Source organism: Plecotus auritus, assembly GCF_963455305.1.
Source record: "Plecotus auritus genome assembly, chromosome: 1".
NCBI lineage: Eukaryota > Metazoa > Chordata > Mammalia > Chiroptera > Vespertilionidae > Plecotus > Plecotus auritus.
Window position 1 is genome coordinate 158,325,289 of NC_137770.1, and position 26,827 is coordinate 158,352,115.

The following is a 26,827-nucleotide window of genomic DNA, read 5'->3' on the forward strand; positions in this document are numbered from 1 at the left end:
TATAAGCAGTAATTATTTACCCTGTAGTTATCCTACACTGGTACTAAGTATAGATGTTGACACACTGTGTTGTTCTTCAACGCTTTTTGTCATTTACCCACTCAGTACTTTCTAGTGTCTATTTTGAACATCTCTGTAATTTCAGATTCAGTAAAAGTCACTTATGGTCTACAGATATTCTGCCAAGTCACAAAAGTTAAAGGGGATATATTGCAAATAGGAGACTATTTCTATGAAGTGGCGTGTGAATGGAAGGTGGCACCATAGCTCATCCTTCATTTCTTTCCCAAGAAATATTTAAATGAGCTTCATATATAACCAAGGAAAAACTAAAACAAGCTTTTTCCCAATGTAATATTCCATATATTCCTAATTTACTTAAGGGGATGACCATCAGCAATAGCAAAATCAAGAGCAGTTCATTATAGTAGTGAGTAAGTATTTATACAGAAACCCTTGTTAATCATTATTTTAAAAAATTTCTATAACATTCAATATATCCAAAATACACTTAATGGATATGGAAATAGTAGAAGTAAAAAAAAAAAAAACAAAAAACAACAACCCCTTACATTCTATTAAAATCTCCCCCTGCTCCTACATAAGCCAGAAACTTGCTCTAGATACCAAAATGACAAAGGAGCACTCATTTTGCAGTATTTGCACTCATTTTCCCATCACCAGGTCTATCAGAGCCTGATTCAATCAATACAGACACGGCACAGCTATATTATAAAGGCGGTGAAGTGCCTGTTATATCAAATGAGACAGGGAGTTCCTCAGCAAGATTGCACCCAGCAGCGCTGGGGAGCGGGGCTGTGAACTGGGTTCGAGTGTGCGGATCACAGTGGCCTCTCCCAGCGGCTGCTAATGATGACAGACTTCCAGTGAGTGGGAGCATTTTTTCTCACACTGGGTATTGAGTCACTTCTTTCCTCCTGATGTAAAATGACAACTTTTTAGATCCTGACAACTTTGCTATTTCTTTGCTTCAAATGGGAAGAGAGAGAGAGCTGGCTTCTGTCCTGGGAGCTGAAAGGCTGATGTGGTCCCTGTCATGAATAAATTAACCCAGCAGAGAGACCTGCATTTAGGGCATCCAGCCACCTTGGTTGTGGTCCGGGAAACTATAACATCACTAAGAATGTTTTTGGGAAGAAAGAGCATCAGACCCTCCACAGGACTCTCTGCATGCTATCACTGAGCATCTGGGCTTCTAATGGGTTTTACTTCTAAAGCAGGAGTGGGAAACTTTTGTTCTGCCAGGGCCATTTAGGTATCTATAACATCAAAATTATCAACCTAAAAATTAGCCTGTTATATTTGGCCAAACATTTAATTAGCTCACCTAATGCCTTGGCAGGGCCAGACCAAATGACTTCTCAGGCCTTATACAGCCCGTGGGCCGGACACCCCTCACCCCTGTTCTAAAGAGTAAATAAAGGCCCATTTACTTGAGAGGGTGGACGTGCCATTGAAAAGGTTTGACTTGTACATAGAAGGAAAGCTAACACTGTCACCTGCGGTTGTTCCTCAGTGCTTACTTTTCTGTTTGTCCAATAACCATACCCTTATAGTAAAACAAATCAAGGTAATATTTGATCACTGTAAGGAGTCTATGATATTATGAGTCTTTAACATGAAAGGCAAACTATAGTGTGGTAGTGCCAAGGGAAAAGTGGACTCTGATGCAGTTTGTTCCAGCTGTTCTGTCAGAGAAAATTCTTTCAGGTGATATTGAAGTGTACTAAATTGACCTACATTATTTTGAATTTCAGGAGGAGGAATTTAGGCTCTACCTTAGTGGGAATTAAAAAAAAAGTCCAACTCTCTGCATCTAGAGACTTTTAAATATTTTTTCCAATATGTTACAGAATTGTGGGGGCGGGGGGCTTTTCTTTGAATGGCTTTTGTGATCATCTTTACAAAAGCCAGGTGGAGGCTTAGTAGGTTTTCCCAGTTATTTCTCAGAGTTATTCAGAACTTAACGAGGAGATATCCTGATATAATTTCAAGTGAATTAGTCTTCATTATCAGCTAGGCAGAATCGAGGAATTAGTCAGATCTGTACTTTTAGGTGAGTCATTCTCGGATTCATGGAAAAGATTTTGGTTTCTTGTTTTTCATAAGCAGTGACTAATTTTGTATGTGTTTTTATTTTACTTTTCGGGGCCTTTTATTCATGCCCATATTTTATGAGCCAGTAAAATGTAATATTTGGCTATAAGGAGATTATGTGAAAAAGGATTCCCAAACAGAGACTTTTTTGCTGAAAAACATTTTGTTTCCTCATTTGTTAATTTTTACCTTGCTTAGATGTATGCAACTTGCTCTCCTAAAAAATGTATACTGTACACATTACAGGCAGGTGAACCAGCATGTGAAAAGAAGACTGAATTTCTGTGTGTGGGTTTCAGTTCATCAGATTACGGGCTTGGTGTTGCTGGTTCAAACACAGATGTGTTCTTCCTAAAATAAACACCCCTCTCCCCCCACGGGCCCCCCCGCCACATGTATTGCACAGAGCTCTCAGCACTTGCAATGCAGGGATCAAGAAGGAAGAGAGATGTTTTTGAGGAATTGAGTATCAGAGGTCTGAGAACCAGTGAGGGAGCCAGCATATTGACCCTGGTGTGGGTGGTGTGCCCAGTGAAGTTTGGAAGGAAATCAGAGCCACATCTCATTGTTGACAGCTTGTGAAGCTTCCTTATTTCTGCAGAGTTATTGGGGTTACCCCTTCCCCACCCCCACCCCCTTTAGTTCTTCCTTTAATAAACAAGGATGTGGATTCCGGCCTCTCACTGCCTACCCAGATTTTGTGAGAAGGTCCTGATGTGAGTCATTTGAAGATGAATGACGTGACTTAGGCCAGATTGAGGGCATCCCACATGGGCCATGCTGATGGTTCTGGGGATTGTCAGGCCAGTGTCAGTCTTTTTGCTCGATTTCTTTTGGCTCAAAATCCATTGTGGTTTTTCTCAGCTCTTTACTGGAGGAGAAGAGACCATTTTTTCCAGCACTCTTGTTCCTCCATCTTCACTGTCTTTCTCCACCCTGCCATGTGCATGCACGTGTGGAAATAAGTCCCTACTCTGGTTGGTGGAAAGATATTGGAAAGCCACTCACGCTTCCTTATTCATGTCATGGAGGAGAAACCTTTTCTCTACCTCTTATGTTCAGTACTTGGGAGTTTGCAAATTAAACTGACAGAAGACAGGTTAGCAAGAGAAAAGACAGTTTACTTACAGGTGCAGCGCGTATACAGGCAGGAGTGCCCCTTGCTGAGTAACCCAGGGGGCACTTAGGATTTGGAACAACGTATATTTGCATGGGACCTAACTTAGTGGGGGGAAGGGAGGATGGAGAAGAGGCCCCTAGGGGAAGAAGAGGTGGGTTTCTTTAGGAAAGACAAATGTTTTTTAGGAGAACAAATGGGAGATAAGGAAGTGTGTGATAATGTTTGTTTATGCAGTGCGAGCCTTCTTTCTTGGCCATGAAACTCCCAAGAGGGGATTTATGGTACGTTTACTCTTGGTCTCTCTCCTGCGATTAGAAGCTGCCTCACACAGGGAATTTATGGCAGTCTTCATTGCTCGAAAGTTTCTGCTTTTAGTCAGATAATGGAAGCTCTGAAAAAGCTTCTCTCTATATCTGTGGAATCTCAAATGCCTTTGTCTTACAGTAATCTTTATATCAGCCCTGGGGTTCTGAGTGGGTCCCTACATTGGCACCCAGGGAAGCTATCCCTCCTGTGTCCGTCTGTTGTTCTCTGCTCCCTGGACTGTTTCAGAGTGCACGTCTGAGACGGGTGTTGTCTCAGCATCTCCTCCTGTGCTGCAGCGCAGCAGCCTGTTACTTCTTTCCTTCCCTCCTTCTCTCAGAGATTGTTTACAACGCCGGGGAGATTTCTGCTGTGTACTCACTTGTTTGTCTCTTTCAATATCCCCCCACCCCCCCACCCCCACACAAAAAAAACTTGTAATACTTGAAGAAAATCTTATCTTCACCTGTTTACAATAGCCTGGCTGGGCCATTTAATAAATTACATGGCTCAGTGTTTTTCTCTCCAAGTTCATAATGAGAGGCTAAAGGGAAAGGCATTATCCCAGGCTTCTGAGCTGTTCTCACATTTCCTGCCCTCAAGGTTATGTCATTGGGACACCGCTTTTTAAACCTTTAGTGGAACGGAAAGCTACAAAACAGATTCTGGTTCTCACCTGTGGTAACGTAAAGGCAGTGCAGTGGCGGGGACTGTGGCTTCCAGCTTCACCTGGATGCCTTGAGAGCTGCCCAAGGTGCCAGCTGCCCTCCCATATCTGCGTCCCTCACGGGGGCGGGGGGGGGGGGGGCTGGGGACACCTGTCCATTCATTCTGTCTGGAAGGTTGTATAATGATCACGTGGTGTAATGTCCTTGAGAAAACAGAAATGACAGTATTGCATAAACGCAGTTGTCTCCTTAAATCCACCACCGGGCAGAATCTTGGAGCTGCTTTTTGCTGTGTGTCTCGGTAGGCCGGCACCTCTCTAAGTTTCACAGGCTTTGTTAAAACAGTTGTTTGAACAATTGCCCTGATTTGTTGACCAACTCCAAAACAAACCCGATCATTGCTTCAGTCTGGATTCGGATGTTTCAAACAGTTTTTATTCCACATTTGTGACAATAACTGAAAATGATCCCAGTACTAATAGCGCTCGAAAATATGCATTTGGTGGGAAATATACATTAAGCTTAATGTTGTTTGAATCATTGTATAAGACAAATTTTATTTTTATGATTTTTTAATGTTTATTTTGAAAAACTGCAGAATTACAGAAATATTGCAACTACAAAATAAAAACGGACTATTCTTTCTCCAGATCGATTTGGTAGTAAATTGTTAGTCTGATGCCACAACCTCCCCAGTATACATGGGCTACCTGGCTCACACCGCCTTCAGCATGTTTATTTGATCAGGCTCCAGGGTAGTGCCAGTCTCTTGTCACTTTCTTCTTCCCTCACCCCACTCAGGGGCCAACTCTCAATGCCAGGCCTTCACACCAACCCACGCCAGCTATCCCCCAGATGCAAATGTCCTCACCCTGCTCAGAACACGGCAGCCTGCACAGAATGCTGCCTTATACCCTCTTCTCACCTGCCTCAGGTGTGGATCCTTCCAGCTGGGGTTTAATTAAGGAGGACCCTGGGGGCCGACACCTGTGGAAGACAGAGGAAGAAAAGCCAGATTGGGCAGAGGGCGGGACCATCTGTGGCCTGTGGGCAGCTGTGTCGTTATGGCCCTCCATGGTTGTCCAGAGTTGGCCCAGGTGGCCAGGCCTATTTGCCCCTGCCACAATTAGTCATTGCATGGGGCTGTCTGGGGGAAGGCGGAGGGCAAGGCAACTTCTGCATCTGGTGCAAACCGAAAGGGGCGACATCTGGAGGTTCCCGGCCAGCAGCACTGCTCGAACCAGGACAGCACATCCTTCAGGGAGGGGAGGTCCCAGCAGCACTCGAGTGTCCACACCCCAGCTGGGACGCTGCGGGTCCCACCCTGCCTTCCCCAGCTGGCACTTTCCTTGCCCAGTCCCCCCACCCTTACCACCACTGCTATGGCTTTTAGACCAGTGGTTCTCAACCTTTCTAATGCCGTGACCCCTTAATACAGTTCCTCATGTTGTGGTGACCCCCAACCATAAAATTATTTTCGTTGCTACTTCATAACTGTAATTTTGCTACTGTTAATGAATCGTAATGTAAATATCTGTGTTTTCCGATGGTCTTAGGCTCTACGTAATGTCGTGACCCACAGATTGAGAACCGCTAGCAGGGTCGATGGTCTTAGGCTCTACGTAATGTCGTGACCCACAGATTGAGAACCGCTAGCAGGGTCGCCTAAGACCATCGGAAAACACAGATATTTACATTACGATTCATTAACAGTAGCAAAATTACAGTTATGAAGTAGCAACGAAAATAATTTTATGGTTGGGGGTCACCACAACATGAGGAACTGTATTAAGGGGTCACGGCATTAGAAAGGTTGAGAACCACTGTTTTAGACAGAATTGTTCTCAAAGGGCAGGAAAGAGGAGAGGAGTCCCTTCCCTTTAAACCATACTAAGTGAAATAAGCTAGGAGGTGAAAAACAGATACCTTATGATCTCACTTATATGTAGAATCTAATGGACAAAATAAGCTGATGAGCAAAATAGAAAGCGAGGCACGGATACATGGAACAGACTGACAGCTGTCAGAGGGGAAAGTGGGAGGGGTGGAATGGATGACATAAGGTGAAGGGATTAGCCAAAGAAGATCTATTTATAACCCATAGACGCAGACAACTGTGTGGTGATGACCAGAGTGAAGGGGGGTGGGGGGAGAGGTGGGGAAGGAAGTGGGTAAAGGGGGGCAAAATGGGGACATCTGCAATAGTGTCAACAATAAAAATAAAGATATAGTTAAAAAATGACTAATTTTATTTTCATAAATTTAGATTGGTTTTTCCTAATTGTGAAGGGCTGTACTGAAACACTCTTCCACTGAGTCATCCTCCTTCAGGAGAGGAAGAAAGGCCACCCTTTGTGCACGTCTCCGGCGCTTGTTCCCTTTCTCCTGCACCCTCTCCTGTGCTTTTGGAAGTGTCCCCTTGCGAATCTGAGGTCTGGGAACAGAAATAGCTGTCTGTGGCCCCTACTTCCACAGTCTGAATTTTGACCTGATTTTTACAGTTCTGCTATTTTACCTTCTGTTATTTTACTATTTTATAGGGACTTTAAGAATCTTGACATTGAGCTTTTTAGAAGAGAGAGAAAAAAATCACAAGAGAAAATGTAGAGTAAAACTGTATTTTAATTCTTTGTTTCCACCACCATTAAGGATATGCTGTGTTCAGAGTTGTGCTGTGTTTATGAAACACAAAGGAAGCAGTAGCAAGAACCACCCAGAGTGAGTCAGGAAGCCCCTCCTCAGGGCGGGGCACACTTGCTTCTATATCTAGGGTCCATAGAGGTCCTAAAAAAGTCAGCACTCAGACAAGGCTGTGGTCTCAAAGCACGATCTTGTCTACAAAGAATTGCTTTGTACTAGTAGTTCTTACTACCCAGAAAGTACAGCTTGGCTCTCAGAGACAGAAGAACAGGGACAGAGGGACTGAGATAGGAAAGACCAGTGAATGAACATACAGGCCAGTTTTTCCAAGTTAGACTTTAATTTTTTTGTTGTTGATACTTTAAAAAATGCATTTTAGGGGGAAGTATTTGGTCTTCAAAAGGACAGAAAAAATCCCCCACCAAGTTGAAATAAAATCTATTTATTTCCATCACCGTATTCTCAGTGAACCAGACCTAATGTTTTGAACTTAAGTGTTTTATTCACAAACTGCAAAGATGATGATGATCTCCTGATGTTACACTCCTGATTGCACGAGTTGCATAATGTCCCTGTGGTGTGTGGTGGGTTGTCAGGGACCTGAACCTCTGTGTGTGTGAAAGAGCAGGCTGCAAAGAGTTCTCTCACATCGTCACCTCACTAGTGGGCAGCGTCTCTGCATTCGGTTAGCTTTCCAAAAACCATGCCTGTTCTCTGCCAGAGCCACCCCCACCTGCTAGTTTTCTGGAAAATAATTTCTTGTTCAAGATTTCAATTTGATGTGTTCTCATTTAAGTGGACTCTAAGTTCAGTGAATGTGAACTAAAAGTAAGGACCTATGATCTGCTGCCAACCGAAAAGTTTATAATTATTTTATACCAATGATAGTTTAAAAAATATATTGAAAGCTGATTCAGACCTATTTCCAAATGCTCATCCTTTCAAGCAGGCATTATTTACATAGTTAATTACCATAAAAACAGGGTGTCCCCCAAAACAGCTGATAGCTCAATTTTGAAAATGAAATGTATTTTAATAAACACTGCCTTTATAATTATTCAAAGTGTGTGTATACGTTTTTTGGGGCACCCTATATTTGGAGGAGGCCTGCAGGACTTATTTTAAAGCAGAACCCAACCTGCTTTCCAGAAGATCTCGTTCCTATTTTATGTTGGTAATTTCACTGCATTTCGTTTTTCTTGGGCAGGAGAACGTTTTCTTCTCAAAATTGATGAGCAACAAATTACAGTATCTAGATTCTGGAAGCATCTGGAATTGGTGTGAATTACGTATGCCACAGAATATGCTAAGTGGAAATCTTTACTGCGGTGGTTCTCTTAGCACTGTGAGCACTGGCATTTCTTAAAAATATTTGTGTGTGCCAAAACCGGTTTGGCTCAGTGGATAGAGCGTCGGCCTGCGGACTGAAAGGTCCCAGGTTCGATTCCGGTCAAGGGCATGTACCTTGGTTGCGGGCATGTCCCCAGTAGGGGGTGTGCAGGAGGCAGCTGATTGATGTTTCTCTCTCATCGATGTTTCTAACTCTCTATCCCTCTCCCTTACTCTCTGTAAAAAATCAATAAAATATATTAAAAAAATATTTGTGTGAGAATGTAAAGAATGATAAAAACAAATGACATGGAAATCACACAGAACCTGCTTTATTGTCACAAAATAAAAGGGTACTTTAGGAGATGCTGTACAAACTAGGTCTGAGTAATTCTGCGTCTTGCCAAAAGTTTTCCTTCCTTCCTTCTAGGTACAGAGGCAAAACATACAGGGCCGTGGCCAAGATTGTACGAACTTCTGACCAAGTAGCGGACTTCTGCAGACGTGTTTGTGCCAAGCTGGAGTGCTGTCCAAATTTGTTCAGTCCTGTGCTGGTTTCTGAAAACTGCCCAGAAAACTGCTCCATTCATACCAAAACCAAATACAGTGAGTACAAATAATGAATAGAACATTGGTCCCTGGGCCTGAACTGCAGGGTCAAGTAGTTGGTGTTTGTGGTTTTTTAAATAACCTTTTTAAAAAAACATATATTTTTATTAATTTCAGAGAGGAAAAGGGAGGGAGAGAGAGAGATAGAAACATCAATGATGAGAGAGAATCATTGATCAGCTGCCTCCTGCACAACCCACACTGGGGATCGAACCTGCAACCCGGGCATGCGCCCTGACTTGGAATTGAACCATGATTTCCTGGTTCATAGGTCAACATTCAACCATTGAGTCACACTGGCTGGGCTTAAATAACCTTTTGAGTGGTTTTTCATAGGAACTGCTATGGAAGAATTCTCTGTGATCTGCTGTGGCCCCTGGTTCTGTGTTTTCCAGCTTGGTCTAAGGAGGGGGTGGGTGATTAAAACCAGGATGTATGTCACTGGTTGGCATTGGCGACGAAGAGTCGAGGGTGTATATGCTGTCTTGCATGTCAGGGCATTGGTTGATTCGGAAAACTATACGGCTGAAAGAAAGGCACAATAAAACAGGTTATTGGTAATGGCTAGTCACCAGAATCACTTCTTGGTTTTTAACACTAAGCAATTATGACGAGTCTTTCATTGCCCTTTTTTACACGGGCAACGTCCTTGTCACAATCTGTTTCTCCCCTGTTGATACTACTTTCAGTGGAGTAATTTGAGGGTGCAGAGCACTCTTTGCTTTCTTTGCTCCTGACTCTGCTTCTCCACCTGGCCTGGGAGAGTTGCTACCAAGGCCCACGCCTTTGCTTTGACCTCTTCCCGGCAGGATGTTCCCTCCCTCAGCACTTGCCTGTTCCATCTCCCTGTCAATTGGTGACCTCTGCCTTCTCGAGTTGGCCTCCCTGGGCCCTGTCCTGCCTCTGCTCTGGTCTCACCACTGCACCGCAGACAGCACAGGCTCTGAGGACTCTTTGATCCTGGCTTCTGCTCTTTCTGTGTCTGCCTCAGTTATGTCTAACCCAAGGGGTGTCTACACCCTCGTCACAGTGACCTGGAAGTTGGTTCTGCCGGCCCATGTTCCAGGACCCACAAGCACGGTCGGTGCTCCGTGGGCCCCACCCCGATGGGATTTGTCACCTTGTGTGTCAGGAACCTGAACATGCTTGAAACACTATTCAGAGTGTGCATTTCCTATATGATATATATCTCCCCATTTCATTCTGCCTACACGGTCACTCATGGACAAATCACAGGAATCCTCTCCCCATCCCCCTCTTGCCCCTGTACTCTATGTCCATGTATGTACGTGTGTAGCCTTTTAAAAAAAACTTTAAATTCCCTCTTTTTCTCTCTCCTTGTAGCCTATTATTATGGAAAGAGAAAGAAGATCATTAAGCCCCCAATTGGGGAAAGCAGCATTGAAAGTGGACACCCTAAACCAGCCAGGCGTAGGAAACGGCGAAAATCCATTTTTGTGCAGAAGAAACGGAGGTCTTCTACCGTGGACTTTGCGGCAGGCTCGGGGGAGGTATGTTCACCCGGAGCACCTCCCAGCCCTGCACCGGGACGCAGGCCTGGCGGGCAAGTGCGATGGCCTCAGTGAAGTCTGATCTGAATGGTTGGAAACATGAGATACCAGCACCCTCCTCCTCATTTGTTGATTTAGATTGTCAGCTGCTCCAGCTGGGGAAGGGCTGCCACTGGGACCCTGGTTGGGACCTGCAGTCCGGTCCTCAGAGGCTTCGCCAGGTGCCTTTCACAGGGCCACCTGGACGGGAAAGATCTCGGGTTAGAGCCCAGCCTCGCGTGTTCACAAAGGCTCCTCTCACGTAACTCCATTCCCATGTTTCCCTCCTTCCCAGGAAAGTGAGGAGGAGGATGCGGATGCCGTGGACGATGACACAGGGAGCGAGGAAACCGGCTCTGAGCTGCGGGACGACCAGACAGACACCTCTTCGGCTGAGGTCCCCTCTGCCAGGCCCCGGAGGGCCGTCACCCTAAGGAGCAGCTCTGAGCCCGAGCGCCGGCTGCCCGTGGAAAGGACGAGACGGGGCCGAAGAGTGCAGGCCGCCTCCTGTGCCGAGGGCGGCGACAAGGGCCCGGCAGCCGGCCAGGACAAGGACACAGCACAGGTAAAGCACATGGGAACTGGCTTGTCTGGGCTGAGTGTTGAAGAAGAAAATGCATTATAGTTCCTGGCCTAGATTTTGGGGCACCTGTTTAAAATACTAAAGACACTAGCACTGCTCCAGCCTAATTCTAAGTCAAGGGCAAGAGGCTTGGTGATTTCATATCTTGACGGAGTGGGTCAGTGAACATCAGATTGGAGTTCTGAAGGAAGGCTTTAAAACCACTAAGAATTCTTTCAGGAGCACAGATGGAAGTCCTCAAGGTCCCATTGAACACTAGACTTTCCCTTTATAGGGTACTCTGTGATGCCATAAAATAGTAAATCAGCCTGGCGGGTCTCCCCTAAGCCCACGGGTGCCAGATGATCAGCCAACAGGTCACTGACACCATTGTCTCCCAAACAAATGGGGGAATAGCTCACTGTCTTGTGTACATTTGTAGATGCCCCTTGTCATTCATTTCTCCTATTCAATCAGCTGTCCCAAGTTTTCCTGAACATGGGATTCAACAGCTATTATCACTCCCTTTAAAAAATATTTTCCCTCTAAAGGCACACACATCATTGGAGGCAGTCATAACCCAGATGAGTTGCTAAGAAGGACCCTAGAAAGTCCCTGTGGCTTGTCCTGGCGAGTTATGAGAGACTTTATGGGGAGTCCCCTCAGGGTCCAGGAAGGGTTAAAGAGGACCCCACCGACCATGCAGTGACACGATGACCTCCTGCTTCCCTCGTCTCTGCAGGAAACAAAGCAAGAGGAGGAGGAGAGGCTCATTCTGGAGAGCAACCCGTTAGAGTGGACAGTGACTGACGTGGTGAGGTTCATTAAACTGACAGACTGCGCCCCCTTGGCCAAAATTTTTCAGGAACAGGTATGGTGGTTCTGTGGTGTATTTGCTGTTTTTATTATGAGACTCTGGGTCTCAATTAAACTCTCTGTTTTAACTGGTTTCCTGAGACACAGCTTTGATAGGAGAGGGGGCACGTCTTCATTACTTCTGTGGGTGTGGGGGCGGGCAGGAGTCTGAGATCCACATATGGTCTTCACCAACACCTCCTTGGAGGACTCTTTGTGGCCAAGTGGAGATGGGAGTCTCGGCTCTCCACTTGACCTTCTTAGATACCCCACTTCTGTGGGTGAGGACCTGGTGCCACCTCTACTGGTGATGGTGGCTGGGCTGCTTTGTCCTGAAAGGTTTTGTCTCCCCAGGCTACCCCTTCCCCAGTCCTCTGGCTAGAGGGAGCAGGTCTCTGTTGGGCCTCTGGTCATCTATTCCCATTTGCATTTCTGGGTTCCCAGCTTCTTTAGCAATAAGCCTTGGGTATAGGAGCCAAACAAAGAAAACCCAGAGCACGCATCACCATGTCATATCTTGGGTCCCACAGTCCCAGCTGGTCTGCCTCTCTCCACCTTCAAATTCCTCTTAAGTTTGTTTATGTATCACATCCAGGGCTTTTCCTTATGTTTAGTGGGAGAAATAGGGGAAAATATGCCAAGTCAGTTTTCCCAGAAGTAATTTTCTATATATTTTATTTTTCTTCATGCTGCTTTCAACACTGTTTTCTTTCTTGCTTCCCTTTGGCTTGGGAAAATATTTTAAAGCCCATAGTATGTCAGGTGGGTATTGTGCTAATGATGGATAAACACAAAAACAATTGATGCAATCTATACCTTACAGGAATTTTAAATTTAGCAGATGAGATGACTGTAACACGCTAAAATGTAAGATATGCCATGATGAGCCATAGGAAAGGATGGTTTTTATTTCTATTTTCCCTCAAATTAATATGCAAACAAATTGGTACTCTCTAAACCCATGCCTCCTTGCAGACTTCTCACTGGCCTCATATAAAAAGTTCAAGTTTAAGCCTGTGGTATGTGCTCTGCTGGGTTTGCTTAATTTGCTAAAATTTCTTGCATTGTGTCTCTCAAGATCCTGTCTATTTTTTTCTTAAAGTTTCCCATAAAATAAATTAAAAATATGTCTATCCAGTCTTTTTTTAGATCACACAAACCAATAGTCTAGAAAAGGGGCAATTCAAGCAATAAATCAGGGAGAAAAAAGAAAGACCTCTGATTTCCCATGCTCCCAGTAAATTTCTCAGCTTTTCTCCCAAGTTCACCATAATGTGGTAATGAATTGTGAAAAGCAAGTAACTGTGGTTCCCAGCTTCTCCCAGGGGAGAGGAGTGCTTAATGTTCAAAGGTCTCTGATTGACCAAGAGAATCTTGTGTAGACAACCATAAGTGCACCCTGAATGAATGAACGAATGAATGAATGAATGAATGGCAGTGAGAGGGCAAGTTTGCCTCCCAGCTGTCTGACTGCATTTCCTCTCTGGGTGACACTTAAAAGCAGACAGGTAGGAAAAAACTTCTTCCTTAGACACAAGGAACCTGGGTAATGAGCATGTCTCTTCATTAAAACACACAGACAGAAAAGAGAGAGAATTACAAGAAATGTGAGGACTTTAGTGACTTGGGGCATGCTGATCAGCTATGTCTCTGTCTTGAGAATGAAAATACAGCAGAACTTTGAAATCTTGCTAAAAGCATTGTATTTGAATACATGACAAGTGAGGGTATAAAACATGACGGTGTAATGTGTATCTACTCATTCGTATGTGTACACTCCACATACACTGATGGAGCCTCCATAGTCAAAAGGCAGATGGGGAAGGTAGCATTCTCTATTAGTCTAAAGTTTTCTTTTTGTTTTATTTTAGGACCAAATTTAGCAGATGAGATGACTATAACTCATAAATTAAAAATACACTGAGTGGCCAGATTATTGTGATCTCTGAACGCATAATAATCTTGCCACTCAGTGTGTGTGTGTTTGTATGTGTGTGTGTGTGTGTGTGTGTGTGTGTGTGTGTGTGTGTGTATTAGAGGCCCGGTGCATGAATTCGTGCATGGGTGGGGTCCAGCCAGCCTGGCCAGGGGGAGGGGACATGGGCAGTTGGCCAGCCTGCCTGCTGGTTGAACTCCTGGTCGAGCGGACAATTTGCATATTAGCCTTTTATTATATAGGATATACACTGAATGGCCAGATTATTATGCGTTAGGAGATCATCATAATCTGGCCACTCAGTGTATGTCTCTCCAGTCTTTAACTGATAAATGTTTTTCAATTGGTCCTAACACAGAACAGAGGGCGGAGCCTCTCCCACCCGGATGCCAGGTTATCCATGGAGCTTGAGACCATTTGCACTGTGAAAGGTTAACAGGTTCATGCGTTGATTCCTTTTACAAGTTTCTAGTAATAAGCAAGTGAAAACAAAGCTGATTTGGCAAAAAGACTCAAGTACTACGTATGCTGAGTCTTTTTTACTTTAGTGCTTCTAAGGCCTGTTTATAACAGTATCTCAGAAAGCTCCGTGACTTCCCAGGCTAAGGCTTCTAAGACGTGAAGTATTCCCGGCAGGTTGCCACTTCTAGAGCCAAGCAATGGGCAGGGCCCTCCCTTCAGTTGCTCTTCTCACATCAGTTAAAAGCTTGATCCTGCATACCTACTTATTTCTCATGTAGAGAGAAAAATAGGTGGACTTTAATTGATAATAGCCTCATTTCTATTAATTTTAAATTTCACGATAGGCCATTTTGCCTGTCGCAATAAAAGGCTGTTACCCCGCTGTGCTATCTGAAGCACAGGGGCACTTGAGTCCTTTCCTGTTCAATCAGACCTTTAATTACTAATTTGTTCTATCGTCTTTGAGCCCGAAGGCCACGGCTGTGATTGGTGTGGTCTCCAGTGTGACACTCCAGGCGCCGTGTGAATTTTGAGATGAACTAGAAGGAGCCCAGGGTCTTTATGCACCAGCATGTGAAAAAAATCACAGGGCATGGAATGGTAATCGCTATGTGAGTGAGCTCCTCTGGATGTTGTAAATTCAGAAACTATCATAATCACCAGGAGTATTTGTAGAAATTATAAACTTCCCATTACTGGAATACATGCTTTATAATTCTTAAACATATGGCAACTGCTTAAAAAATCTATACTCTGTAATTTCATGCTGTACACATGTATATTAACTAGTAAAACCCCATACATCTATAACTAAACAAACACCAAACTCTCAAAAAAATTTTGCCTATTCATTCACCTTTTATGAATGAGAGACATAGAATAATCACAGAACCAGATTAGTGATTTATTTTAGTAAAAAAATTTCAGGATAGTTTATAGGTTTACTTTTAGACTATCCCCTCTTCTTTCTACTTCAATAGACTTGAATGTTCCCATTGAGAAACTGCCACGTCCTATACTGACCTCTGTATCAAACAAAAATAAAGTTAATTTTGCCATGTGCTAAGCATAACTTTCACGTGGTGTATTTTATTACATTTCATTTTCTAAAAATTAGTAGTCCATTTGTGCTAATTCTATGTTGAACATGACAAGTGATTTGCCAGCAGTTCTGAATTATATGAAAGCACATTTGTAAAAATTAAATTAACTGTGAGGTCTGTTACTACAAAATCAATGGAAAGAAAAAACCTTTTTTCAAACCAGAGCAACAGCTGCTTATGAGAGGAGCTGCCAGGGGGGGTTCCTCCGGCATTCCTTGACTCCTTGCAGGATCATGTGCGTTTCCCCAGTTTTTTCTCCATTCCCCTCCCTGCCCTCCCACTCCCCTGTGGGGACCCTGCCATGGTTGTTGGTGATGCGCAGCCTGCAGCATGAGATAGACATGTTGGTCGACCACATTTGATAACAATGGCCACCACCATTGCTCTCCCATACCAATGACAATCCGATGGTCAGGCCGCTAAATCTAGTGCTTTCAACAGGCAGCATGACACTTTGGTGTTGGAAATCAGAGGTCTGATTTTATTCTTGGTAGCGTATTCTTCTCAAAATAAGAACATTCTAGAGTTCTGTTTTACATCATCATGGAAGATGGCGGATGAGATGAGAATCCAGAGGACAGCAGAGGCCCTGAGGGGGCTCAGTGCAGGCAGCCTGCGCTTTAACCACTCCTCCCACTTGAGCCATCGGCCCAGTTGTTGTCAGTTTTGCCTAGATAAAAAGCTGGTGTGCAGGATCGCTGTAATGAATCAGATAGTTTAGCCTTAATCCACCCCCGCCCCGTAATCTTCATCTTCCTGCAAATAGGAATGTCTCTGCAGACAAAATTCAGCTGTATTTCTCCCAGTTCTGTTAGTCCCAGATGTGCAGGGGCTGCCATGTGGGCACCGTGAGACCCACGAGAAGCGTTTAACTGCTCTGAAGAGGGAAGTTCAAAGACGTGGACTTGATTCCACCCATCCAGTTTGCCTACATTTGAAATTCAGGCCACAGGGAATGGACTTTTCCCACCCCCTACCCCCAACTGTGGCCTCAAAATGGAGACCTCTTATAGTAAACTTTAGGCACAGCCCCCTTGATTCCCACTGGCCATAAATGCTGTTCTGAACTTTGTGTTTCCTGAGCTCTTAGTTGATTTTTTTCTTATACACAGTGTGCCTTTCTGCTAGTAGTGTAGGGGGTCCTCTTACAGTACACTTCTGTGTCAACACTTAGTATTGTTAGACCTTGGTTTTTGTGGCTATAAAATTAAATTGTATTGTGGGCCTAATTTGTATTTCCTTGTTTCTCAGTGAGGGAATTATTATCTTACTAATTCCTTGATTCCTTAATAATTCCCATTGTTCCCTTAGGTTTCAGTTTAGGTATCACCTAATCTCTGAAGCCTCCCTGGACTCCTGTAAGATTAGTTCAGTTGGCCATTCAGTTTGAACCTGTAGTTCTGTGCCCATACATTCATCTTTCTACATCATAATGGCCTGTTTATTTGTCTGCCTCCCTTGAGATTTGTAGAGTCCCCTGGAAGGGGGCAGTCAATCTGTTTTGTTCAGTATGATACCCCCAGAGATTGTCAGAGTGTGCCTCGCACTTAGTAGATTCTCAGTAAGTGCTTGTTGAGTGAATGACATCCTCTATTTACCTGTGTTACATGCCTATGGCAGCCACCATCACTAAAATTGTCTACATAGAGTTTCATTTATATGTTAGGGCTGATTTTCAATTGTAATTGTTTTTCTATGTCCAAGGATGACCATCATGACTAAGTGTAGATGTTAAAAGCTGAGCTATAACTTTTCCTTCCCAAGTTTAACACCACGAAAACATGATTCTAGTTTCAATGCTGTCTCTAACTAGGTAGCTTTTTGGCATCAATTTCCATCTTTAAGAAAAGCTTCCAGTTTTTAAAATAAGTTCAGGTCTCTTCTATCCTGTTCTGTTAATTTCATTGAAGTTAATGGTTAAGCCTCCTGCACATCGTTTTATAACATTAGTCTTCCTAAGGCTAACATTCATACTCATTTCGGTTTTGTTTTTGTTTTGTAGATATTTTCAAGATAGCTAAATAAACCATTAATTTAAGAAATGAGCCCTAACCGGTTTGGCTCAGTGGATAGAGCATCGGCCTGCAGACTCAAGGGTCCCAGGTTCAATTCCGGTCAAGGGCATGTACCTTGGTTGCAGGCACATACCCAGTGGGGAGTGTGCAGGAGGCAGCTGATCGATGTTTCTCTCTCATTGATGTTTCTAACTCTCTCTCCCGCTCCCTTCTTCTCTGTAAAAAATCAATAAAATATATTTTTTAAAAAAGAAAAAGAAATGAGCACGTATGTGACATTCACTGACAGGTGATGTCTGAGGTCACGCATGCAGTTAGTTGCATGACAGTTAGGTCTCCGTGGCTATGGCAGCCCTGGGCACACTGCTCCCCCTGTGGCAGGAAGTCTGGTGTGCTGAGTGTCGGTTTATGCTCTCGTTCCTTCCCTGCCCTTTGTCGTGACCTTGGGCCCACAGTCTCCTGGAGCCTCGGTATTCCCTCTGGAGTATGAAGAGTGTCCTGGTGAATGGAAAGAGGGATCGTAGTTACACTCAGTTACTCAGTCAAACAACATCTACATAAATGAACCCCATTACTAAAGAACCAATCGGGTAAAGGGGCAGAAATATCCAGTGGTGTGATCCTAAAGCTTTACAGTGAGCCTTCCTTCTGTAGCTGTGCAGTATCACAGACATTTAATGAATATCATCACTGTGGGGCCCCTGTGTGTAGATGGAGAAGGACTAATTAAGATAAAAATACAGGTAGCCCTTCCTTCTGGGTGATGTAGGTATGTGGGTGTAGGTGTGTGCGTGCCTGTGTGTCTGAACACTTGTGTTTTCCTCTATGGAAAATTGTACTGTGTAGCTGGTGTGTTTTTCTAGCATCTTCTCACCCTGTCTGATGGTGAAATGGGAGACCTTTTCTTTTAGTACAGAACCCTTTTCCAGTGCTCAGATTACATCACAGCGGAGCTTAGGAAGGACGGGGCCTCGGGGCGCGAGGTGCTCTCCCTGCAAGGGGCAGTGAGCTTGGGAGGAAGAATTCCTGCAGCGGCTCACCTGCTATAGCCCCTCATCCCCGCCCGCCCAGATGTGAATCTCAGAATAGCCAAATTATCTTTTAGCAAAAAGAATGTGTTAACCAAGAGATGAGACAGCCATCTAGCCAAGTTGCTCTCTGTCCTCGCTCTCCAGAAAGGGAGGAGAGGAGAGCAGCCCCTCCCGCCCTTGACCCAGGGACGAAGGCTGCTGGGACTGAGGCATCCCCTCGGTGCTCACTATCTGGCTTTATTTTCCAACAGGACATTGACGGTCAGGCGCTCCTGCTGCTGACTCTCCCGACCGTGCAGGAGTGCATGGAGCTGAAGCTGGGGCCCGCCATCAAGCTGTGCCATCAGATCGAGAGAGTTAAAGTGGCTTTCTACGCCCAGTATGCCAACTGACTCTACCCTCTGGGGAGGTGGCCCATTGTCTTCGTGATACGGTGTCTGGGGAAGGTGTCCAGGACTGGAACTTTTATTTTTCCCTGGATACGTGAGATGGTTCATTCAGTCACTGGAAAGCACGAAGCACGAAGGACCTCCTTCACCCCCCAGCCCGTTTCATAGTTCCATGTGTTCAAAGCACACACCAGGACCACAGCAGTGGCCTCTGGAGGGTGTACATTAAAGTTCTGTGTCAGACCCTGCGGGATATGAAGAGCTTCTTTGTATAGCCACATCTCGCCTTTCTCCCACCCAAAACCAGGTGGCTTCCTTTGAACAAGGTCCTAATCCGGGGCCCGTGTTTCTTTGAAAACACCTGAAGGTGCAGTTGATGTCTTTTCAATGTGACCGAGGAGGTTGCTCTAATCATTCTCAGGCGCATTCATAGATGCTTCTTCGTGCCGATACACATGTGACTGTCACCGCAGTTTGATCTTGGTGGCAACTAATTTCTCAAACACAGCTGTAGGCGATGTTTCAGGACATAGCTATAAAGCGACTAAACCTGCATCGCCCGTCAGAGGTGCCTTTTAGGAAGTTCGGGGGGTGAAGGAAGGCGGTGTGTCGTGGCGATGAGACCATTTTCCTTGAGTAAGGGACACCTCTACTTGCAGGTTCTTTTATGGGATCTCAAATATCTCTCACATTCTAATTGAAGTGTGACTGTATCTGGGAGGGACTCCTTTAGTCTCCTGGGAAATGTTGAGTTGTATATTGAAGGTAAAGATTAATTTCAGAGCACAGGAGTGGGAAGAGATTTGAGAGAAGCTTCTTATATATCAGCTACATGCCCTTAGCAGATTCCCTTTGAAGGCCATTCTCATGGCTCGGCCCTGGCCACTCGTTCACAATAGGCCAACGCCTGCAGCGGAGTGAGCACTGACCTGGAGTCAGGCCTGGTCTTTACCTGGCGTGGCTAATTACTAACTGTGATCTTGGGTGGCGATCACTCTGCACCTCATTCCTGCCAAGTGACAGGTTGGAACACTTAAGACTGGAGCAGTGAGCACACCTTTTCCTGTCTCCATTCTGCTCCTGCTAAGGGAAGAGTCTAGATTGGCCAAAATGAGAAAAAGAGTAAATGGGAAAAAGGGGTGTCCCCATAGCTTTTAACCCTGTCAATCCTGCAGCTTACTCTGGCTTTAGGTTCTTATGACATTTCTTGGGCAACTTTTATTAAATTGGTAAAGAAAGATCTGCGACTCTGAGAACTGGCTGGTTGTGTGTATCAAACACTTCATGTGTGTATGCCCCTGAGTGATCCTATATATATATTCAAACCCAAATGGACTATATTCTATTCTGTTACGGTAATTGCCCAAAGACCTTTTTAAACTTCGAGTTGTTCAGGAGTGAACACCAAAGGCAGAGGCTGCACACCCTTCAACTACTTTTTCACTATAATCACCTTGATCTTTTCGCTTTGATCAGAGTCTCAACAATTCCACTAATACCATGGCAGGGGACGGGGGTGAGGGGTGGGGGGCTTATTAGCTGCTCATACTTCTGCTACATTTTAAGGCGGGACTGTCAGATTTGGAAAAGTTTGATTGCTAATGCTAAACTGTACTAACATTCTGTCACTGTTCCAGATGAAAACGGAAAACAAATATTTTGCGGTTGAGACATTTTCATCTCCCTGTAGCTGATTTCTACAGTCCACTTTTAAACATGTGGCAAATGCATTTGCCTGGGACCACTGACGGAAGGACCCTTGTCTTAAGCACCGTTGTGAGGATGGAAATGTCCGCGGTGATTTTTGCTTGGCTTGCAGTCCATTCTCTCTTCTAAGCGAAAGTTCTGACCCCCTCTCAGTTTCCCACCCCTGCCTTCTCAGCCACATGCTTTTGGCCTTAAATGCTCAGTCTTGTGGAGTTAAACTCTGTCCAACAATTGGAAAGGGTATCCATTTCAAGATCTTGGCATTCTCCCTGTGCTGACTCATTTATGATCTCTCACTGTGGCCTTTTCAAGCTCAGCTCTTTCTGTTGCATTTGAAACTGGAAGGAAGGAATGTGGCAGCTGAAACCTAGCAATGTGCTTGCAGCATGAACATCACCTTCTCATGCCCTCTCAAAGATGACACACAGGAGGAGGTGCTGCACTGAAGCAGATTTCCTGGGGGAGTATCTGGAGCCGCCCACCCAGAGGAGCTGGAAGGCTCCCGCCAGGCAGCCTGGACACGAGCTGGCCACCATTGCTGGGGACCAGCTCCCCGCAGGGCCAGGTGCCCAAGACTCTCCTCTTCCTGTTTCTCTCTGTGCTCTGCTTTGTGTGTGAGGAGCACACACCTGTCACTACAGGCAGAAGGCCAGCCTGAGTGATCACCCTGAAGTGATCTCATGCCATCTCCTGGCTCTTCTGGGAGCCAAGATAATGTTTTAGGATCAAGAAGATGCTTTTGCTCTGAGTGTTGCCTATGTCCTCCTGAACTTGGCTTCTTTGGGAATTCCCGTGGTGGTGGGTATAACTTCATGCCAGTAGCAACTGAGCTACAGGACTGTACAGTGGTGTTCATTTCTCTGTATGAGCGACCTCTCACCAGCGTCTGTCTTAGAAATAGGGCCAACCCCCAGGAACATTTTACTGTGCTGTTACTGTGTCTCTTAGGGCAGGAAATACTGATGTTACACCTGTTACCACCCCCTCCCCCAAATACCACCACAGCCCCTAAGTCGAAACACTCCTACAAGCGACGCCCCTCCCTTGCCCATTCCAGATACTGTGATCTCGCCTCTCTCTCTCTGATAATACTTTGGGACCAAAGTCCTGTCCTCTGTGTACCCGGACCCTGCACACACCGTGCCGCACATTACCTCTTGGAACGGCTGGGACGCGTGTTTTCTGTCCCCTGGGCCAGCAGACACTGACAATCTGGACATGTGTATAAGTGGGAAGCAGAAATGCCACCTCATCTTTAATGAGAAAGGTCCATCATCACTCGATCCTACTCGAAATGGAATGGAGCTTGTTTCAGCCTCTAACTTCTTGACTTTATTTGTACTGTGTTGGGAAAATACTCTCCACAAAAATTATAAGCATAAAAACCTAAGAAGAGCAGGGTATGACTGGCATAACAGAACTTAATGTGCTTTTCAAAAAAACAAAAAACAAAAAACAAAAAAACAGGCAAAGACCATTTCCTTCACCATGGAGTTGTGTAGCATGAAGAACTCATTTATTCCTTTTAAAATTAGGTTCATTTGATCAAAGTTTGACTCACGGTGGTTGAGCAGTACAGCTATTAGGTTGCTTTACCTTATTTGATCATATTTGAAAGATGATTTCCTGTGTTTGCTTTGATTTGTTTCTCAATAAATTAAAGTGACTCAGACATTGAACACTGCCACCTCTGACCCTTACTACAATCTCCAGAAGGTTGATGTTGATCAGCCTTTGAAGACTGGTCTCAGTTTCCTAATTTGTCTCATAGGATTTTGAGTGTTGTATCAGACAAGTTCTGAGCTTTTCCTTTTATCTCAGACCAAACACCCCTTTCTAAGAGCTGTTCTCCCTTCGTTTTGGAAGTGCTAGGTGTTTTCATACTTCTTTTGTAGAACACCCGTTTATATTTATTTCTGTATATAGAACTATAGAAACAGTAGTGTAAAATCTTTGTTGTGGTTTGAACATCGTTGTTGCTTTTTGGTTAAGATGGTAAACCTAGGCTCCAAGTACTCTATTCTGTCTTTAGAAAGCTGTGATCGCGTGTGCAATGATTTGAAGGGAAAAATAGTAACTTAAGGTATCTGTTGTTTTTAAGGATGAACTTGTTGGAGAGAGATGCATACTGCCCATGTCTCTTTGGTGCAATAACTAACTAGCAACTATTACAATTTAATGATTCTCTTATTTATTCACTGTCCTTTTCTGTTCAAGGGATTTCTAGACTCCCTTTAACTTGGTTGAATCTTTAAGTTGATTGATTTTTGTAGCTTTTATCACTAGAGTTGGTTTACAAGTATCCAAAACATGATGTGATAAAATCAAATTGGGTTATTTTCTCCCACTTCATTTACATAAAATTGTAATTGCTGACATCTGGGGTTTGGTTAAAAGCACCTCTAGTTTAGATGATAAGTAGTAACAGTGTCCTGAACTGCAGACTCTCCATCTTACTGCTTTTGTTTTAAATGGCCAGGATTTGGTACCAGTGAACACGTAGATCTTGTCACATAACCAAGCAGAGTGGTGCTTCCTATGCGCCAAAGAGCAGCATAGAGGAAAAAGTGAAGTTTGGGGGCAGGCTGAAAACCACCTTATGATGGGAAATGCGAGGCAAAATTTTTTAAATGACAGAAAAAATAATGATCTCATTTGTTGTTCAAAATGGAAGCTAGCATGATATCTGGAAGCATAAACTGTCCCTAGTCGTGAATGTCAAAAGCCCTTTTCCTGTTTTGCATTCCAGTTTGAAGCGTTTGTGTTGAAATTTGAGTCATCTATCTTGTGTATGTTTCAGTGCATAAAAGGGAAAATTGGGGGTTTTACTTTTGAGATTTGCAGGACAAAAGAGCATGTTGTTGGTTTGTTGTAAGATTGTATTCTGTATATATGTTTTCATGTAAATAAATGAAAATCTATATCAGAGTTATATTTTAATTTTTATTCTTAATGACAAAAACCCTTTTTACTTGAAAAAAATGTAAGCCACATTGTTAATAAAGTAAAAATAAAGTCTATGGTGGTGTTTGTGTCTTTGTGTTAAAGGTTATTAGCTATTTTTAAGGTTTGTGTTAGAATTAATTTTTTGTTTTGCCATGTGCTAAAACAAATGTTACCGAGTTTTAATAACCATGGCTCTCAAAATCCTAGGTTAACTTTCAGGGTCACGTGCTAGCTCTGCAACGTTTTACTCAAAGAGCCTGTGTTTGCTCTTTTCATTGAAACATTATTCTATATCCTCGCATGCTCACCTCTAGCTTCCCCGTTTTCAGGGATTGCAGTTGCTCTTTGATTACCTGGTGCATTAGTACAAGCACTACTTTATGTCTGTGAGAACGATAATAACCACATTTGTACTTATCATTGCCCTTAAATGTCACGAATGTGTCTCAGGTGTCTCCGTTGGAAGAGGAAGAAGTCCTTTTGTCATTGCCCTGTCACGGGGGCTCTCAGAGGCGGATCATGCTCCTGCCCCCTCTGCCCCCTCTGCCATACTGACTCAGGTAACTGCCTAGAGACAGAGGGAAGGTGAACGGGGGCAAGGAGGCATTTAGGGAAAGGAGGTAGCGGGATCCTGCACAATTTCTCCTCCCAACTGCAGACATTCTCAAGCCTCTTAATATACTTTGACCCTGCTGACAAGTTCTGCATATAAAAATCTTTGTTTCATTTTTAATCATGGAAGCTATTTCTCTTAGTAAAACCTTAATAACAAAAAGAAAGCCTCAGAGAACAGACAAAAATAGGAAGCATATTGTTCATTTTCTCAAAATATATTAGAAGCAAATCAGGCAAAGGGTTATATGCATGAGTATGTATGACTATTGTATTTCTATTTGTAATGAAGATCTTTGATAACAAAGAAATTTTAAAGGCTGTAAAATAAAGCAAAATAACAACAGTAAAACACTTTTCCAGAACTTTCCTTGCCTGAACACCATAGAACCACTTCACCAGATGCAGGTGCTTTGCAAAATTCATTATTCTCAAGGTGTGTCCCCACCCCTCATTGCTTCCACGACATCCAGACTGGTCTGAGCACCACCTGGGCTGGGAATTACAAACCCCCATCGTGGGAGGACAGTCCACACACTGAGGGAATTATAGGATGTGGCTAATGTCCCCTGCAGATGCTGAAGAACTTACATGGGAGTGGCTGAGGCTGTTAGACCAAGCGGACAGTATATAAGACGATGTGGGAAATTTGAGAAGTTGGGCAATTACCCATGACTTGGGATTCAATATTTTTGTATGGACAACTTGGAGCCAGTCTATGGATTACCTGGGATGGTTCTCTGATGTTGGCTTACAGTGAACAAGTGGGGAGTTCCAGAATGTCCTTGTCCTAGTATTGAAGAAGTCAGACGGTTGGAAATATAATGGATACATATGTAAACCAGGGCTGCTTTTTTCCCCTAGCATGCAGTTTGCAGGGACATTGACTTGTGCTTCCTTACCCTCTTGGGAAAAAAAGGTGAAGCATCTGTTCTCAGCATATGAGGATAGGATGTCACAGAGAGTGTGAGTGCATCTGAGTAGCACAGGGACTCAGTGTTGAGTTGCTGAACGCACGTCCCCTGATTGGCTCAGCATCCTGGGCCTCCCCGCTGTGCAGCTCCTTTGCGGACAGCCCAGCCACCGTGGCTGCTACTTCATGTCCCATTGCCCCCGCTGTCTTGCCTCCCCCAAAGTGAGGGCTGGCTCCTGCACACCAGCTCATTCTACCATGGAGGCCACCACATGCACCCTGGCACTCAGAGCCATTGCACTGGGCTCATCAAAGCTTCAATTCCTCCCATCCTTTCTGGACTCCGATGGAGCGCTGTGCTGTGGAATGTGGCTGCTTCAGGTGACAGAACTTGGAGGTGCCAGGAAGTTCATGTCTCCTGGACAAACTCTGATCAAGGATGTGACCAGAGAATAAACTCCTCGGCCATCCTGCATAGATGGACTTTCCCCATGTGGTGGAGTGGAGAGTCAGTCCAGAGACATCCCCCGGTCTGAACAATGACCTGTGCTCTTGTGGAACATGGCCAGCTCGCTAATGAATTGCTTTGTATTGATTTGCCCCTTCCAGTCCTAACTTCCCTCAGCCTGGGATTCCACCACCAAAGAATCAGCTTGTAACCTTGTTTTCTAGGGAGCTAGCCTGAGACAGGGCAGCCATTATTATGCTTCATATAATATGTGCAAATAATGAGGACAAAATATTCTAGTGAAATCCAGCCGTCACCTGGAGCCTTTGGGACTGCTCATGATAGGAATCCTTTTAGAATTTAAAGCATGTGTTGGAAATTCAAGTTTAAAATGTTCTTTCTGGTTATTGAAATAATATGGGTGTATTGTAGACAATTTGGAAAAATAAAGGGTTAGTTATTAAATTGATTCATTATGATCAACTACCACTTTATCATATTTCCATGTATATTTATAACACAATATCAAAGTCAAGCTGTTTATATCATTTAAAATTTTTTCACTAACTTATTTTGCAATGTTCTCTGGGGTGGAGTTCATGTTTTTATGTATATCTAACTAGAGGCCCGGTGCGCAAAATTTGTGCACGGGGGGCAGGGGGGTCCCCCTCAGCCCAGCCTGCACCCTCTCCAATCCAAGGCATCCCTCTCACAATCCAGGACCGCTAGCTCCTAACTGCTCACTTGCCTGCCTGCCTGATTGCCCCTAACTGCCCCCGCCCCGACCAGCCTGATCACCCCTAATCACCTCTGCCTGCTGGCCTGGTCACCCCCAACTGCCCCCCTCCCCACCGGACTGGTTGCCCCCAACTGCCCCACTGCAGACCTGGTTGCCCCATGCAGCCTGCTATTCAGTCATTTGGTCATCCCTTACTAACCCCCCTGCCGGCCTGGTCGCCCCACGCAGCCTGCTGTTCAGTCGTCCGTCCGGTTGTTTCAGTTGTGACAGCCCCTGGCTTTTATATACCAGGATGTTTTTTTAATTTTAAATGTTTCAACAATTTTTAAAATAATTCAACATAACAAATGTTACACCCAACTTTGGAAAGTATTGTTTTGCCATATTTACTTTGGATTTATATATTCTATAAAATCTTACAGATGGTATTGAAACCCCCTTTATCTATGAGCTGACTCTCCAACCTTCCCTCTTGTCCCAGGTGTAACAGCAATTCTGATTACAGTGTGTTCCATTTCTAGGCATCATATAACCATAATAATGTACACCACTGTTTTACGGGTCTTCTACATATTAGTGAGGTGTTGTGCTACTTGTATCATATTGCAATTTGCTTTTTTTGCTTAATATTATTTTTATGAGAGTTTTGCATGTTAGTATTTGTTCCTCATTATTTTTACTGCTGCATAAATTCAATGGAATACATCATGATTTACTTGTCCATTCTCATACCATTGGATCTTTAAGTTCTCAGTTTTTCTGCTATTTCAAA

At 44.2% G+C, this 26,827-nt stretch overlaps 1 protein-coding gene across 2 annotated transcripts in view; it reads left to right on the forward strand.

Annotated features, from left to right (window-relative positions):
* Window positions 1-18,942, forward strand: part of SFMBT2 (Scm like with four mbt domains 2) — a 229,177-nt gene extending 210,235 nt beyond the window's left edge. For both annotated transcript variants that reach the window (XM_080685057.1, XM_080685058.1), the window contains exons 17-21: window positions 8,609-8,784; window positions 10,132-10,298; window positions 10,633-10,902; window positions 11,642-11,770; window positions 18,553-18,942. In XM_080685057.1, coding sequence (XP_080541183.1) covers window positions 8,609-8,784; window positions 10,132-10,298; window positions 10,633-10,902; window positions 11,642-11,770; window positions 18,553-18,693 — 883 coding nt within the window. In that variant the 3' untranslated portion in view covers window positions 18,694-18,942. The remainder of the gene's footprint in view (window positions 1-8,608; window positions 8,785-10,131; window positions 10,299-10,632; window positions 10,903-11,641; window positions 11,771-18,552) is intronic.
* Window positions 18,943-26,827: the final 7,885 nt, after the last annotated feature.